The sequence below is a fragment of the Epinephelus fuscoguttatus genome, linkage group LG16 (assembly GCF_011397635.1).
Source record: "Epinephelus fuscoguttatus linkage group LG16, E.fuscoguttatus.final_Chr_v1".
NCBI classification, from domain to species: domain Eukaryota; kingdom Metazoa; phylum Chordata; class Actinopteri; order Perciformes; family Serranidae; genus Epinephelus; species Epinephelus fuscoguttatus.
This window is the reverse complement of record NC_064767.1, coordinates 39,559,812-39,578,450: the sequence shown is the minus strand read 5'-3', so window position 1 is coordinate 39,578,450 and position 18,639 is coordinate 39,559,812. Positions and strand designations below refer to the sequence as shown.

The 18,639-nt window shown below is 42.8% G+C and overlaps 1 protein-coding gene across 1 annotated transcript in view; it reads right to left on the bottom strand.

The window, feature by feature from the left end:
* Window positions 1–18,254, bottom strand: part of atp6v1ba (ATPase, H+ transporting, lysosomal, V1 subunit B, member a) — a 114,354-nt gene extending 96,100 nt beyond the window's left edge. Inside the window, exon 1 of the mRNA XM_049601222.1 lies at window positions 18,034–18,254. Coding sequence (XP_049457179.1) covers window positions 18,034–18,142 — 109 coding nt within the window. The 5' untranslated portion in view covers window positions 18,143–18,254. The remainder of the gene's footprint in view (window positions 1–18,033) is intronic.
* Window positions 18,255–18,639: the final 385 nt, after the last annotated feature.

Below are 18,639 nucleotides of genomic sequence, written 5' to 3'. Positions count from 1 at the left end.
CAGGTCCGGTGACTGTGGAGGCCAGGTCATCTGCTGCAGCACTCCATCACTCTCCTTCTTGGTCAAATAGCCCTTACACAGCCTGGAGGTGTGTTTGGGGTCATTGTCCTGTTGAAAAATAAATGATCGTCCAACTAAACACAAACTGGATGGGATGACATGTCGCTGCAGGATGCTGTGGTAGCCATGCTGGTTCAGTGTGCCTTCAATTTTGAATAAATCCCCAACAGTGTCACTAGCAAAACACCCCCACACCATCACACCTCCTCCTCCATGCTTCACAGTGGGAACCAGGCATGTGGAATCCATCCGTTCACCTTTTCTGCGTCTCACAAAGACACGGTGGTTGGAACCAAAGATCTCAAATTTGGACTCATCAGACCAAAGCACAGATTTCCACTGGTCTAATGTCCATTCCTTGTGTTTCTTGGCCCAAACAAATCTCTTCTGCTTGTTGCCTCTCCTTAGCAGTGGTTTCCTAGCAGCTATTTGACCATGAAGGCCTGATTCGCGCAGTCTCCTCTTAACAGTTGTTCTAGAGATGGGTCTGCTGCTAGAACTCTGTGTGGCATTCATCTGGTCTGTGATCTGAGCTGCTGTTAACTTGCGATTTCTGAGGCTGGTGACTCGGATGAACTTATCCTCAGAAGCAGAGGTGACTCTTGGTCTTCCTTTCCTGGGTCGGTCCTCATGTGTGCCAGTTTCGTTGTAGCACTTGATGGTTTTTGTGACTCCACTTGGGGACACATTTAAAGTTTTTGCAACTTTCCGGACTGACTGACCTTCATTTCTTAAAGTAATGATGGCCACTCGTTTTTCTTTAGTTAGCTGATTGGTTCTTGCCATAATATGAATTTTAACAGTTGTCCAATAGGGCTGTCGGCTGTGTATTAACCTGACTTCTGCACAACACAACTGATGGTCCTAACCCCACTGATAAAGCAAGAAATTCCACTAATTAACCCTGATAAGGCACACCTGTGAAGTGGAAACCATTTCAGGTGACTACCTCTTGAAGCTCATGGAGAGAATGCCAAGAGTGTGCAAAGCAGTAATCAGAGCAAAGGGTGGCTATTTTGAATAAACTAGAATATAAAACATGTTTTCAGTTATTTCACCTTTTTTTGTTAAGTACATAACTCCACATGTGTTCATTCATAGTTTTGATGCCTTCAGTGAGAATCTACAATGTAAATAGTCATGAAAATAAAGAAAACGCATTGAATGAGAAGGTGTGTCCAAACTTTTGGCCTGTACTGTATATATGTATATATCACATTTTTCACATCACTATATCACCGTTTAGATTAATCTGATGTTTGTAAAGTCTATAAACACAATGACTGAACAAACATTAGTATTTTCTCTGTGGGTAACTGATAACATGGTTATCGTAGATTAGCTAGGCTAACCGTTAGCTGTTAACCGTTAGCCGTGTCTGTAATAACTCACTAAACTCACAAAGTGGCCCGTGAAAAAAATATTTTCTCCAGCGGATGTCTTAGTTACAACATGATTGAGCTAACTGGAATAGTTTCATGTCTGACAACGGGAGGCTTTTAACGGATGATGATCCTGATGTTAGCTTTGCTGCTAGTGTTAACGTTAGCTGTCCCTGTCAGCTGCAGCCACTGATGCTTTCTAGACATCATGATTTCCCAAAACTGAATAAATACCACACATAGCAACACAAAACTGCTTTGCTAGCTCAATCATGTTGTAACAGCTGGATGGTTGATGCGTACATGCTGATTCAGGTGCTATCAGAGCCGATCCGCGCATCACTATGGCTTAATGATCAACTCAGTCAATAAAAACAACCCGTCCTGTGTTAGGAGTGTATGTCACTGACAGAAAGAAAGAAAGAAAGAAAGAAAGAAAAGGGAAAAAAGATAGAAAAGCAGCGTACACCTCACATATTTATTTCTCACAGTTGCGCACATGTTTGGCTGGCATGCAGAAGCACCGTCTGTATGTCTGTGTGTCTGTGTGTCGAGGGTGCGAGCTGCAGCTTCAGCTGCTCAGATAGAGAGGCTGTGTAGCCCGGTGTGTTTTTTCACTGATTCGGTTCTGCAGGTTCTCTGCTGGTACACTGGAGAAGGGGATCAAGCAGTTTGTCTCACTCGGGATAGATTGTGCTTTTTTGGTTCATAGTTTATGATTGACGTGCGATTTATTCACGTTTAGAGGGAATAAATTTCCGTTATAACGGAAACGTGGGCACAGTTATCTAACGTTATACAAAATGCACAGACTAACTATCTAACTAACTGATTGACTAACATAAACAACTGAAAATTGGAAAAAAAATTAGCTTGCACCGTTAGCTCCGGTAAGAGAAAGCATGAGGGAAAGCGGCTGACCGGAAGTCACGCACAAAAAAACGGAAGTTGATCACTATTTACTTCCGTGTTTGAAAATAAGGTGGATACACCATGAATTATTATTTTTTATATCTATGTTTTCATTTATGTATGCCTTTTTTTTTACTTATTTATTTTAATACTGTACCTGAAGTTATATTTGAGCAAAAAGGAAAATTTTTCTTAACCTGCGTCACTGTTTTTGGTTGTTTGAGATGATGATTTAAAAGCTGGTTGTATCTTGGTTAAAATGTTCTATTAAAGCAAAGATAGAAAATATTGCAATATCTTGTGTGCTGTAAAGTGGTTTGAAAAAAATGAAATCAGAATCGGCCAAAATTGGAATTGGCCATCCAAACAATCTGCAAATCGGAAATCGGTATCGGCCCAAAAAATTGTAATCGGTGCAAGTCTAATAGCTAACCATTGCCCTAAACCCAAGTGAATTAGCTAATCGCTAAGGTAGCTAATCGTAGCTAAGCTAGCTAAACTTATAGCTCGAGCCAGCTAGCTAATTTATGACGTTTGGATGTGAAATACTAAAGTGTTTGATTCTGATAAACCGCATGTTTGAATGTTGTTTCTGTGTCGGACTGTCTCTGTCTTTCTTTTTCTCTTTTTGTCTCTTTCTCTCTGAAATATTGATATTGATATTATAAGTTATCTTCAGCTAATAAAATCTACCTTTTTCTTTTGTCTGGTTCGCTGCCCTATTCTTCAAGACGACAGACTCTGACCTGGTGCTCCAGTGATGATGTCACTTTCGGAGGGAATGCTGGTCCCTACAGCAGACCAAAAAGGTAACAAAGAGCAACTTTGTGAAGACCCCTGAAGGACGCTCCCAGGCCACTGAGGGGCGGTCTCCAGGTATAAATGTTTAGCTCTCCCCCTGCTCAGGGTCTTTCTTCATCTTGACCGCTTGCTCACATGTTGATTGACCTTTTCTCAGCTGAGAGAATAAAAAAACTTTGTCGGCCGGCAGAAGTCTCTTTTTCATTCTTCACCAGCAGCAGAGAATTACTTTTGAATTTCCACAACAATTTGATGTCAGAAGTGGGATCCCTCGAGTGATCGTCTGGGACGGGACGCGGGCAGTGACAGGCCATCCTGGAAAGGAAAAGATTTCCAGCCTCCAACCTCAAATCCTCTTCTGAGAAGGGAGGACTGACTGCAAACGCCCCAGATCGTCGCCGCTGGGATTCCACGAACTCAATTTAGCGAAAATTCATCTGGTGAGCACTGAAACATTGACTTTTAAATTCTTTCTTTCCAAAAATTAGGGGTTTAATTCGACACAATATTTTCATTCTTTATTTTATCCACAACCGTGACGTCAGGGTTAAGCGCCCTGACCGTAGGAATCCTTGGGTGGAAGTCCCAGTTGGAATCCTTTTAATAGTAAAGCAGTTTTGGGTGAAAGTCCCAGTTAACTGTGTGAAACATCCTTGGGTTCCAGTCCCAGTTGGATGTGGGCTTTAAATTGTTTGTGCCTTAGAAACTAAACGATCCTCACAGAGATGTCTGTGTTGTTTGCCGTGCATGGTCTCCTCACTCGGGATGGGGAGTAGAAACTCCGTTGAGGCTCGGCCTCTGGAGGGTCCGGTTGTGGATGTAATGAAAAGGAAATATGGGGATAAAAGTTTAAAATACTTAAATGTCTGGACAACTGAGTTTGAATTCCCAGTAGGGGGATCCCTCAGTGTAAAAAACGTAACAACATTAGAAATGAAACTTAAGGAAAAAGAGCAACTAATGAGAAGTAAAAGAATAATTTCTGTAAGGAAATTAGAGTTAATGGAAAGCCAAATGGAATGTTTAAAAATGTGGAAGGAGGAAGCAGAAAGTCGTAATAGAAAGACAATGATGAAGCAGCTGCCTTTTCCATGTGCGAAAAAAGAAACAGACGAAATACTAGATTCACACTCAAAAATAACAAAAGACTCGCAGATCTCTTCTTCTCTGAATCCACAGTTGACGGCTTTAAAGCTGGACCCAGACCTCGACGGCAGCTCCCCTTCAGCCCCGCCACCATACTGCTCTACAACACCCAGCGGAGAAGGAGAAGCGGACAGCAGAACACAGCAGAGCACCAACTCGGGAGCAGCTCATCCTGATGCAACGGTTTCTCCACAAAACTCAACAGAAGGTCCTTCATCTCCGATTGCACACAGACTGCGCAATTCCAATCAAGATGCAGCCTTCAACATGCCCATGGTTGAAGTGTCTGGACCACAAGGAGCAACATTGGTTTTCCGGGCCTGGACCTCCGCCGACATCACGGCAGCCTCACAACATCTGCCCAACCCCGCAGCATCAGGTAAACAATTTGCTGAGGAATTCTCCACGTTTTGCCAGGAGTTTAAACCAACTACAAACGAACTAAAGAGACTATTAATCACCAAAATGAAACCCACAGACTGGAAAAAAATATCTGGAAAATTACCAGAGGCTGACATTCGGTGTAAGCACATCACCTGGGAAGATGAATCAAATGCTCAGTATAGAGAGTTTGTCTTGAACAGTCTGACGTATCGAGCAATACTCCAGATGTGTGGGAAATTCACCTCAGCAATTATTTTCTGAGCGGGCTTAAACCAGAAGTTGCCTCAGCTGTTAAAGGTTCGTGCATTGGTTGGAATGATGCACGCCTGTCAGAACTCCGCAGACACGCCATACATGCCCATGACCAAATAATATCAAAGAAGAAGAAAAAGGAAGAGGCAACACGAAAAGAGCTTCACATGGCAGCAGTAACCATGTACAATACAGCCCAAGGACACGGACACAAAAGAGAGAAGCGTGACCAGGGCAAGAACTGGAAAAAAAGATCCAGCATTTCCCCCAGTGATGTCTGTCATCACTGTGGACAAGTTGGACATTGGAGACGTAACTGCCCTGCACGTTCATCACAAAATTCAGGAGGAGCTTCAGATTGACAAAGGTTGGGGGTTGCCGGAGAGGGATGGACTCCTGCTGACGAGCCCAACCAACCTGTGAGATCGGGGGAAGGTACTGCACCACACACACACACACACTGAGCAGATTAACACACAATCCATTCAGAGCTCAGCCAACACACATGCAATTGCCTTAACATATGTTCAATACACATCCGATCATTTCAAAAGATTTCCACAACACACATTGACCATTTCAGAACAAAATGTTGTCTTCTTGGTTGACTCAGGTGCTACGCATTCTGTGATAAGAGCCTTAGAGCTCACTACAAAACCAAAATTGAGTGGGAATCATGTGTATTCTGTTGGTTCATCAGGTCAGACAATTAGAGAAAACATCACTGTCCCACTTAAATGTGAGGATGGACCACATACCAACTTCAAGCACGCATTTTTACTTTCTGAAGTCTGTCCCATCAATCTGATGGGCAGGGACTTAATGTGCAAATTGGGCCTTTGTCTGATCTCAACACCAGCAGGCGTGAAGGTCCACAGACTATCTGACCTAGAGCCAAATTTCTCACACATTTTTGTTAACCACACCTTAGACTTGCAGTATGCATATCAATGGAAATTGCAACCTTTAACTGCCTCTGAGCTTGTTACAGAAGCCAGAAAGAGGGTCTTAACAGATGCAACAGACTGCATGACACACATGACATGTGTCATCAGGACTTGATGAGCCATATGAGGAAAATTGGTTAAGAGACAAATTTGATGAACTTACACTAATACACATTTAATGGACACAACATAAATGCGCTATATCAGTCCTCCTCACACCAGCTCAGTGTGATGTGTACACTATAAATCATTCCGTGCCACACATCGCACTCACAAAACACACATCAGATAACTGGGATGATTTGGGCCCATTCGTAAAAGCATGTCAGCGCACAGCCGATTGGCAAGAAACATCTGATCGATCTATTTTCTTTTCACCAACACTGCAGTGCTACTATAAGAGCTTAACATCTGTTGTGCACACTCAAAGAAAAATCCAGCTGGTACCTCAGAGCACTTCTAAATGTTTTTCCTTTATGTCTGAAGAACAAGCAGCAGCTATTACAGCCCTACAGGAAGTCCCAAAGACACTGTGGGCTGTCAGTAAGTATGATGTTGGCCTCATAAAAAACTGTGAACCTGTTGTCATTACTCCAAAATCGGACTTCAGACCTTGCAAAGCTCAATATCCACTTAAGCAAGAAGCCATTGATGGTATACCACCAGTGTTCGAGTCTCTTAAAGTAGCAGGAGTAATTGTTCCTTGCGACGACTCTCCAGTGCGCACACCTCTGTTCCCTGTGAAAAAAATCAGAGATAAGGACCAACCGACGGAGTGGCGTCTTGTTCAAGATCTACAAGCAGTGAATGCAGCAGTCCAACCCAGAGCCCCAAACGTTCCGAATCTTTACACCATCTTGTCTCAAGTTCCATCTAATGCAAAATTCTTTTCAGTGGTGGACCTTTCTAATGCTTTCTTTAGTGTTCCTGTCCATCCAGAAAGCCAATTCTGGTTCGCTTTTAACTTCAGTGGGCGAGGCTACACATTTACTCGTCTGTGTCAAGGCTATTGTGAAAGTCCCACCATTTACAACAAAGCTCTCAGACAAAGTCTTGAATCTCTTGTTCTCTCTCCAAGCACTGCCCTGTTACAGTATGTCGATGACCTCATGATCTGCAGTCCGACCAGAGAGCAATGTGAAATGGACACGGTCAAACTCTTGAAACGTCTGGCAAGCGATGGCCACAAGGCAAGCCTGTCTAAACTTCAATTTGTCCAGGAGAAGGTCATTTTCCTAGGTCATGTCATCACTTCTGAAGGGAAGACGCTTTCACCAAAGAGGATCGAGGCAATTCAAAACCTTCCTAAGCCCATCACAAAGAAACAGATGATGTCATTTCTTGGCACGTGTTCTTATTGCAGACAGTTCATTCCAAACTATAGCATTCTTGAAGCTCCACTCTCTTCCCTCATTCATGGAAAAAATCTACAGTCACAAAATAAGATCACATGGACTCTTGAGGCTGAACAATCTTTCACTAAACTGAAGTTCGCTTTACAAACCGCTCCGACTTTGGGTCTGCCTGACCCAACTAGGCCTTTTACTCAAACTGTAGATGAGAAGAATGAGTGTATGACTTCTGTTCTGTTGCAGGATCACGGGAACAAGCTACATCCTGTAGCTTACTTTTCTTCTATGCTGGACCCCGTGGCAGCGGGCCTTCCAAGATGTATCAGAGCTGTGGCTGCCGCGGAGAAAGCAATCATGGCATCCAGAGACATTGTGGGCTATTCTGATGTAACTCTCCTAGTTCCACACGCTGTGTCCATGATTCTGCTTGAACAAAAAACCTCCCATCTCTCCACAGCACGGTGGTTACGATATAACACGGTACTTCTAGAAATGCCTAACATCACTGTCAAAAGATGTAATGTGTTAAATCCTGCCACTCTCCTTCCCACACCAGATGATGGAGAGGAACATAACTGCGTAACCGTCCTCCAACAGATTTGCTCTCCAAGACCAGATCTACAAGAAACTCCACTAATCAACCCAGATCTGGTTATTTTTGTAGATGGATCTGCTTCACGTGATCCACAAACTGGACGCAACAAAGTAGGATTTGCTGTTGTCACTAACCATGAAACTCTTGTCTCAGATTCACTCCCCTCTCACTATTCTGCACAAGCGGCAGAACTAGTAGCATTAACAGAGGCATGCAAACTGGCACACAACAAGACAGTAACTATCTACACTGATTCTAGATATGCATTTGGTGTTGTGCATGACTTTGGTACTCTGTGGAAACACAGACAATTCTTAAAATCTGACGGTAAACCCATTCTCCATCATGACAAGGTCGCAGATCTTCTGAATGCAATCCTGCTCCCAAAATCAATTGCTGTTTGCAAATGTCTTGCTCACACTAACAACTCAGACTCCGTCTCCCTAGGAAACGCAAGAGCTGATGCCACTGCCAAAAGAGCTGCACTCCAACCCGCCAACTTTAATCCTTCATTTGTTTCAACCCCAGTCTCTATTCCCAGCTCCCTCACAGCACTGCAGTCCTTTGCCACACCACAGGAAAGGACACTGTGGAAACGCTGCGGTGCCATACAGAAAGAGGACGTGAGGTGGGGCCCCGATTACAAACCCTGCCTGCCTAAACATTTCTTTCCCCATTTTGCAAAGCTGACACATGGAATGGATCATGTGTCAAAAGGGGGAATGTTGGATGCCCTAACTCAACATTGGTTCACCAAAGGTTTTTCAGCTTACGCACAGAAGTTTTGCCAATCATGTATGGTTTGTGTAACACATAATGCAGGTAAGAACAAAACAATGACACACGCCACACACCCACCACCAAACAGGCCGTTCGAACATGTAATGATGGATTTCATAGAACTGTCACCAGCAGAAGGGAAGAAATACTGCCTGGTGATGGTTGACATGTGGTCAAAATGGGTTGAAGCTTTTCCAGCAAAACATCAAAGCAGCCAAGTGGTAGCAAAGACTCTGTTAACTGAAATAATTCCCAGATGGTTCACACTTTGTTAATTCCGCAATAACCCAAATCAGTAAATTCCTTGCAATTGATCTCAGACAACATTGTTCATATCATGCTGCCAGTGGAGGAGCTGTCGAACGGGAAAATGGCACCCTGAAATCCAAATTAGCCAAATGTTGTGAGCAAACAGGACTGCCATGGACTAAAGCTCTGCCTATTGTTCTATTACACATGAGAATGAGGAAAAGGTCCAGAGTAAACATGAATCCTTTTGAAATTCTTTTTGGCAGACCTCCATCCCTAGGAGTAGAGCCTGTAACCAGACCACTCCCCTCCACTGGCCTTTGTGAGGATGACATGTTACAGTATTGCAAAAACTTATCATCCTCTCTCTCTCTCACCTCTCAGCAGGTGAAAGCAGCCCTCCCATCACCAGCCTCCACCCCACTCCATGATTTCCAGCCCGGTGATTGGGTGGTGATAAAGGACCTAAGAAGGAAGCACTGGCACTCCAGACGGTGGCGAGGTCCATTCCAGATACTCCTGACAACGCACACCACCGTGAAGGTCGCTGAGAGAGCAACGTGGGTCCACGCCAGCCACTGCAGGAGGATCCCTGAGCCGACGGAGGAATTCAACTGCCAACCCGGACGACGTGAGGACGGGCGGTGTGACGACGAACGACGTGACGACGGACGAACACAGAGGAGAACAACGAGGGACAACTCCGTGAATGCAGCAGACACCAGCTAGACGTGGGAGACCAACTACAACAACCTTCTCATCCCATCGAATCACATCATATTATTACTTCCATTAATGTTGTTGTAAGATACTGTCATTACCTGCATCTCTCTCTCTCTCTCTCTCTCTCTCTCTCTCTCTCTCTCTCTCTCTCTCTCTCTCTCTCTCTCTCTCTCTCTCTCTCTCTCTCTCTCTCTCTCTCTCTCTCTCTCTCTCTCTCTCTCTCTCTCTCTCCCCGTGTCATATGGATTACTGTTAATTTATCATGTTGATCTGTTCTGTACGACATCTATTGCACGTCTGTCCGTCCTGGAAGAGGGATCCCTCCTCAGTTGCTCTTCCTGAGGTTTCTACCGTTTTTTTTCCCCCGTTAAAGGGGTTTTTTTTGGGGAGTTTTTCCTTATCCGCTGTGAGGGTCTTAAGGACAGAGGGATGTCGTATGCTGTAAAGCCCTGTGAGGCAAATTGTGATTTGTGATATTGGGCTTTATAAATAAAATTGATTGATTGATTGATCATGCACCACCTGATCCTGCTCCTATCATGCTCAGCGATGCTGATAGAAGCCTACACATATGATCCCGCCAAGACTGTCACCCTGACTGAAGGGCAGAGTGCAACTTTCACTTGCAACATCTATCCTGAAAGTCGGCGATTTGGTCAAATTCGTGCATATTATGCCGAATATGACAAATATCTGTGCAGAGATCCCTGTGGACCGCGCGACTGGCATTTGGTTGTGGCAGCCACGAGCAAAACCCTTGCCCCAAACAAAGACTCTCGTTTCAGCATGACCAAAATCCCACATTCCAATGGAGCACGGATCGTCATCTCTAATGTCAGACCAACTGATGCAGGTACATATTGGTGTGGAATCGAATATCCAAACTCCGACATGTACAGGCAACTCAGGATCGTGGTCAAAAGGCCACCACACACACACGACGCCCCACTTAACATGCTGCCAAATGTTAAGTCCATCCCACCAACTCCTGAAATAGATAGCTACCACCTGGACAACTTAAACGTCATGGACCACAGAGGGAACACAGTGCAGCAAGCCCTCAGGCAGTGCAACGACAACAATGCATGTGCCTTAGCCTTTTACACAAAAAGGAACTGAAGATTCCTGGTGACTGTTGGGTTTGTCATTCTCTGAAAACCAGATGGCAAGCCAGACCACTCACGGCAAAAATTGTGTCACAAGGTCACATGAAGGAATCTTGGGGCAGAGAAGACCATGGCAAATGCACTGTCCCCCTGGGAATGATGACTTTACTGATTGCTGGCCAACAACTAAGGGAAAATGTCTCAGTTACAGCACACCCCAATATCACCTGCACTGACTCCCACTCAACCCCCAGTAACATGGCATTTGATGTTCCCTTACAACATGCAGAGACCTGTGTTTGTTCAGCATCATCATTAGGGCCTTATCTAGGACAGTCAAGCTGTCAAACTAAAATATTTGTAAACACCACGGCATCAACTACTTGCTCCCATAGGTGGCTTAATAACACACTGACAAGATTTGCGTGTCCATTTAAACATCTTTCATCCCAACCAGGAATAATGTGGTCTTGCGGTGGAAAAGCTTATCATGGCTTGCCACCTCAGTTTCAATGGTCTGCCTGTTGCCACCCATCAATAGTTACCACAGATACAACAGTCTTCCTTAAGAAGGTTCCCACTATCACTAACATTCAGTCCACCACACATTTTCACCGGTATCACCGGCGTTCCTTCAAAATACGACGGTTATGTTTTGGCTGATCCTTGGACTTCCCCCAATGCCAATGTTGGCTGGTCTCTATTTTTAGGAGGGGGAACCGCTGCAGCCCTGAACAAAATTAATGGACTGGCCTGGTCTGTTCTCTCTCTGGCAAACCGAACTGAAGCAGCTCTCACTTTAGTCAACACTGAAATGTTTGCAATTAGAACAGCAGTTATTCAACACAGACTCGCTCTCAATATCATCTTTGCTGAAAAAGGAGGTGTTTGCAAGATACTTAATGCCTCCTGTTGTTTCTATGTTCCTGATGAATACGAGAACATCACCAACATTATCAAACACATGCAAGATGCCATTAGGCCCCCGCCAGCTGCAGATGATTTATGGCTCTCTTGGTTGAAGGTTTGGGGTCAAGAATGGTCATCATGGTTCTTAATAATGATTGTACCGGTCGTAATTATTTTCTTTTTACTCTGCATCATAACCCCCTGTGTGTTGAAATGGCTGTCTACTGTACTTACCAGAAAGATAATTCAATCCTCCACTTATGTCCATGCGAACGTTAATAGTGACCAACAAATTTCAATTTCAGTTCCTGTCCCTGATCTGCCTCACTACTCCAGCTCAGACTCTGAATTTGATGACAACATTTGGTAAACAATTCTTTTTCTTTCTTTTTGTTTTCTTTACTTTTGTTTTATTTTTACCTCCCTTTTGATGATTATTATTTTTATTCCTTCCTTTTACTGTTATTGACATTGTATCTCCCTTCCCCTCTGAACAACTGCTATGATGATGCATTTTAAATCCACGTGAACTAATGTGTCGGATATTCAAGTTGTGACCAACCTTTGTAATATTCGTTTTATGGTTTGTTTGTTTTTTTGCTCCTTTTTTTGTGGTTATTTTTTCTTGCCTTTATTTTTATATATATATTTTACCTTTTATGGCTTTTATTTCTTTTTTTTTTATCGTATTTTTACGATCGGCTGTTCAGGTACTTTTGGGCAGTCATGACAACAAGTTATTCACCTGGAGCCAGACTTCTCCGTCGCCGGTAAGCCGTTATAATGCGCCGCCATATTTGACAGGAATACATATTCCTGTCCGTGTCTGTGACCCCCGTTCAACCCACAACCGGCAAGACTCGTCGTTTCGTTTCTGCTGCTGGTTGAAATCTGTACTCACACAGCGTGCTGAATGATTTATTTTGCCCGCACAAAACTATTTTTAGTCGCAAATGCGAGTGCGTTGACGGACGGAGTAAAATATCGCCACACTGCCGACATTTTACTCCGTCCATCACCGCATGCTGTTTGATTGCGTTATCAAAACATGCCGCTATTATTCAGCCTTGTTTTTCACTTATTCCACCTAATACCGAATGTGTGTTTTTTTGCAATATTCGGCCCAATATATTCGGTGCATTCCTAAATAGGAGCCTTCCCCCACTCCCCCATCCCCTCACCGCTGCTCTCCTCACTACATTGGCTGCTGCGCTGTGCAAGTGCACAGATGTCTTAGAGCGGTGGTGGTGCACTTACAAAATAAATGTTTTGAAGGAGCAGCAGCATGCCGCTGCTGCTAAATGAATGTAGCGGAAACATTGAATTGTCCTATCTTGTCCTTTGCTTTGTTTTCAGATTTGTGGATGTTATATTCACTGATCTATGGGAGGGATTTGCAGCAGAAATTAAAGCAGCACATTTTTTAAGTGTACTGTCAGACTCTTCTCTGAGTGGCAGAGACCTGGAAGAGGGTTTTGGTTTTTTGGGGGGGGGGTTTATCTCTATTTTTTAGTTTGTACAATGTGTACACACAAGTGAAAATGAAATGAAATGAAAAATGGAGTTAAATTAAATGAAGTTAAATTAAATGAAGTTTTATAGACATTTTTCCTCTCTCTCTCGTTTTTTTACTTGGGCCAGTAAAACTCTGAATTACTGGCCCGGGGAGCCAGTGGGGAAAAAATGTTATGTTGAACACTGGACACTGGACATTTGATCTGATAAAGTAAGACATTTAGAGACATCAACTTGGGCTTTGTTAAATTGTGATGGGCATTTCCACTGTTGTTGACTGACATTTATTCTCCAAACAATAAAATGATAACTAAAAAATGCAATGCAAATAAATTGGTTGGACTTGTCACCTTCCATCCCTTTATCTAACATGATCTAATAATCTTGAAAAAAATAATTTGATCACAAATGCCAATAGCACTGCATTATTGTCTTAAAAGACACAAGAGCTGGCCGACAATTTAAGATTTGTCACTGGTGCAATTATAAGGGCTGTAGTTAGGTTAGGGATTTTACAGATCAGTTCAAATTTGTAGTTTAGGTTGATTTGATTTAATGAAAATCAAGTTTCTCTTTAACATCCGCCATCGACGCTCCCCGCTGAGCTCCCATAGTTCAGACTGGGCTCCCCCCCCCGCGCGCTTGATACACAAACATCATGGCAGGGAGCGGGGAAGAACTTGTTCCCAAGAAAGAGAACGAGTTCGGTTTTGTGGCATCAGACACAGAATAAACAGCACCCTGCTGCAAAGTGCGTTTGAAGGCTGTTGCTACACAAGGTAGCAGTACTACCAATTTACTGCAGCACCTCAAACAGAGGCATGCTGCCAATTGGGAGAGGTGTTGCTCCCTACGAAAATATCCCTATTCAACTGCTTGAATTTGCTATTTATGTGACAACGCCTGAATGCAATACAGGCTCCTCTCCATGGACTGTGTGTTCGGTGCCGTGCTGCAGGTTCAGGCCAGGCTCGGTTATAATTGTCTCAGACTCAGGAAATTGGTCCCGAGCCGCACTCTAGTGTGCTCACCGGTGTCTGTGTGTGTGCGAGTGTATGTGTGTGCGCGCACGTGTCTGTGTGTGTGCGCACATCAGGGCCAAACTCCGCCGTGCGCAACACGGAGGATTGTAAACATGCACCATGCATAGACAGAACTGACATGCCATTGTGTAAACAACAGAAATAACATAAGGCTCTTTAGTTAGTTTAATGAAAGGACAGGGTATAGACCTGTTCTATAGGAAAGGTGACCTTAGATGACTTGTTGTGATCTGGAGCTATATAGAAAATAAAATTAAATAAAACTAACTTGATCTTCAAAGGGGGGGGGGGCAATATAATGGTAGGGGAAACACTGCCGTATGATGAGAAAGGGCCCGGTGGACAGCGATCATCGATGCAGTCGCGATGTATCTTGCAAGAGATATGGTGCCCATATTTACTGTGGAAAAGCCAGGGTTTATTCACATGCTGAAAGTTTTGGAGCCCAGGTACGTGCTACCAGGCTGCAAATATTTTTCTGAAAATTGATTTTAAGTAGAGGGGGAAAATAGATTCAAATCGGGAATCAGATTTGTTGTGAAAATTCGGAGATTTTTCTTTTAGGCTGTATCGCCCAGCCCTAGCTGTAGTCAACCAAAGAAAATCTTGGTCGACTAAAGTCGCACATAATCCTCAACTAATCGATTAGTCGTGGGGAAAAAAAAATCTGCCCATTATTTTTACTTCTGTTTAGTTCAAGTTTAGTTCAAATCAAACTTTATTTATACAGTTGATTCTAAACACACATTAAATATGGCTTAATAGAGACATTTTCAAACACAAGTAAGCAAACTGGCTTCACTATAAATTGCAGACAGACAAACACTTGTCTTTATCTGGACACATTTCCCCCACCAATACAACATGCTAACGTTATTAGCACAAGTCTATGGCATTTTACATTGTATAAATTAGCCTAGCATCTAGCGACCTTTTCCTCTTCTCATATAAAACCAGGGACAACAGCAACACTCAACAAAGGTAACGGCATTCAGTGTGGCTCCATTACAGCTCACAAGGTTCACCGACAAAACAACCGTCTTATACTAAACACGTTTTACAAGCAAATACAACATGCTAACATTATTAGCGCCAGCCTATGGCGCTAATAATATTGCATAAATTAGCCTAGCGACGAGTGGAGACTTCCTCTGCTCATAAGAAACCAGGATAAAGGATCCCTTAAGGATAAATCACACACAAGAATTAAAATGCTATTTTAGTGGAGGCTTTACTGTCTTCACAATTTATTGTTTTTTATCTGTGAAATACAAGTAAATACAAGCTTCATTTCCACTGACGGAAATGGTGTCAGCGTGAGGGTGGGCTTCTGCCAACGAAGGGGGTGTTTTGAAAACACCCCCATTTTCACAGGTAATTTAGCCTGTCCCCCCACAACAGGAAATAACAGATTAATCCTGGAAAGCTGTTACACATATGTCTATGTTGATGTAGCACTTTTCTCCTTATGAAAGTAACACAGTGATTATTCGACTAATGAGAATTTGGTCAGATGAGAGCATAGCGACCAAATAATCGACTAGTCGACCAGAAGACTACAGCCCTAGCAATTATTTAGGTCAACATGTACAAATGAATACTAAATGAATACTAAATCATATCTTTTGAATTGAGCTGGTCATTTATAGACATGTGACAAATTTGCATTATTGAGATATCATGTTCACAAAAATGGGACAGACGGACATGTATGTTTGTACATACGTAAGTACATACATACGGATAGACTGATGGACAACCTGAAAACATAATGCCTCTGGCCACTGCTATCGTCTGGACAGAGGCATAAAAACAAAAGAAAAATGAATAAATCAAAAGAACATGTTTCCTAATCGCTGTTCTTCTCATTGATAAAAATTTGATGCAACACTACAATAAAACAGCATAAGACCTGTTGCTGTACAAAATAGCAGATTCCATCTGGTAAACAGCTTAAAGATACAAAATAGTTTAGTCTGCCCCTACACTTAATGTAGCTAGAGCCATAGAGCCAAGGGAGTGTGTGCTTATGCTGCTAGAGCACCCATAGATATATATACATAGACACCGCATTGACTGCCGCTGCCTATTGGAGCCGACGTCCTAGCCGGCCGCCATCTTGGATGGGTCTCGCTTCGCCTCCACAGTGCATTCACTTCTGTTGAGGAAGGAGCTGTATGCACAAGTAAAATAGAATAACTCACTGAATTTTCAACTGATTTTCACGCGGTTTGGTTTGTTACAAACGGCACACATGTAGTTATGATACAGGATGCTTTCGTACATTAAAAATACGGGATTTCATGCTTTAATACTTTCTGCAGATAGCAACAGCATGTTATTTAGGTCACAACACAGTTCTTTTATTCACCTCAACCCCAGAGTGGGATAGAGTGGAAAGACGGTGTCTATGAGAGCACCAGCATATACGTCTTTCCCCAGAGGAAGAAAAAGAAGGAAAGAAAGAAAGAGGGAAAAAAGCAAACTATTTAAAAAAAAATAAATAAATAAAAAACACAAAAGGTGTGAGAGAAAAGGGGGGGGGGGGGGCACAGAGACTGCTCATGCATAGGGCCCAGATTTTGCTGCTGTAAGTCAAGCTGTCCATAAAACGCTGGGTTTGATTTTATATTTTCTGTAGTAGTCTATCTTTACTAACTTTTTTAAACAACTGTGACTATAAATGACAAAAATGCATATTTCTTTCCATCAGGCCACTAACTGAACTTCTTCTGGTCTCTTTGACAAAAGTGCAGGCTGCACCACTCATGTGATCGTGTCACATGAGCAATCATTCCATCTGTCACCAGTCTGTTTCTCAAACAGATAATTTATTGTAGCGCCACACGGTAACGATCCGGCAGTTCGGGCTCTGTGTAGGCAGCAGACCCTGCCTGACATGTTCCAACCCAACACACTGATTAAAACCACACCGAATGGTGTCTAATTCATTCGCTTGGCTATCATGAGAGTCAGCTGACCGGCTACAGTGTTGGCTAATCCACTTCGCTAATGGCATCTAGCTAATGTTAGCTGTGTCGGATTGGGGTAACGCTGTGCGCAGTCATTACAACAGTAAGCATGATACGACGCTTACTAAAACCAATAAATACAGTTAAAGTTACATGTAAGTTAGCAACAACTCTGCACCGGACTAGCCACTGTTAGCTCCTGCTAGCTTAGCTGGTTGGCTATTTGACGTGTAACATATGTGCTGTATAAAGACGGCGTGCAAATCAAATGATAATTGCAATTATACTCCTAAGTTGTAGCCTTAACCCCCATTTAATTTCCATCGTAAAAACAGCCAGCTTGTGTATTAATCGTTATTCACAATTTGTAGCTTCATAGCTTGACAGGTAACGCTAGCTAGCCAACCAAGATGCATTCCTCGTCACTGGGAACATACAATTTTATGACGAGCCAGGGCTGATGATTTGTACTTTTTACTTAAACATCAACCCACATAGCTTGCTTTGTAGCTAACATTTGCTTAAATTTAACGTACAGACCAAAAGTCCAAGTAACTGAATTCAACGTTAAATATTTTTGTAAAGTACTCCAAGGATTTAGAATTCATGAATTGATTGATATCAAATTCGGTATCCAACCCAAACTTCCCTCATCTAGGATCGTGATACTACATATCAATACAGAGCATTAACGTTACTGCTCTGGATCTAAGCCTAAACCTTTCTAATTGAAACGTAACAAAAATGGCATATTGTCTTTGTATTGTACTAATTACAGTTTAAGCTTAACTGATTATTGTAACAAGACATTCGTATTCCTCACCGTTCCCTTGACATTAAATGCAGCACAACAACCTTCCTACAGAAGCTAGCTAGCTCTAGCTGTAGCTGTAATCGGTACATACTTAGTCGAGGTTGAGAGATGTAATTTCTGGTCACAGCCTGGGAGTGTGTCCTTGCAGCTGCTGCCAAGCCGTTGACGTCCATCGCCCTGTTTGCCACCAATGCAGTCATGGTCGGATAAAAAGCAGAATGTTTAAAGAAGCGAAGGTTCGTCGATGTGCTTTGCTAGCTGGTACTGAATAACAGAAATGACAGGAGATCCCTGGTCATATGACAATGAGGAACCGGATGTTTGATGGAGAGGGGGCGCGGATGTTGTGTGCGCGCACGAGCAAGTAAGGGTAGGGAGAGTTTTTGCTATTACTTGTTTTCAATCACAAGTCAGCAACATACTGCCAAAGAATGGTGTTTGATGAGTTTCAAATTTTGGCAATGTAAAGAAAAGAAAATATAAGCACATGCATAGGTAGCATGCAGTTATAAGATTCATCTGCTGCATTAAAAATGAAAAGCAAGTTTGGAGGTTTTTGGGAAAACATGATGTCATTATTTTTGTTTCTTTCTTAGTTTATATTTGTAATTTCCTTGCCACGTTTGAGTGCCAACAAAGCCTTCTTCACAGCAGATATTTTGACTTTAAAATTCATTATCATGTTTTGACAATTTAG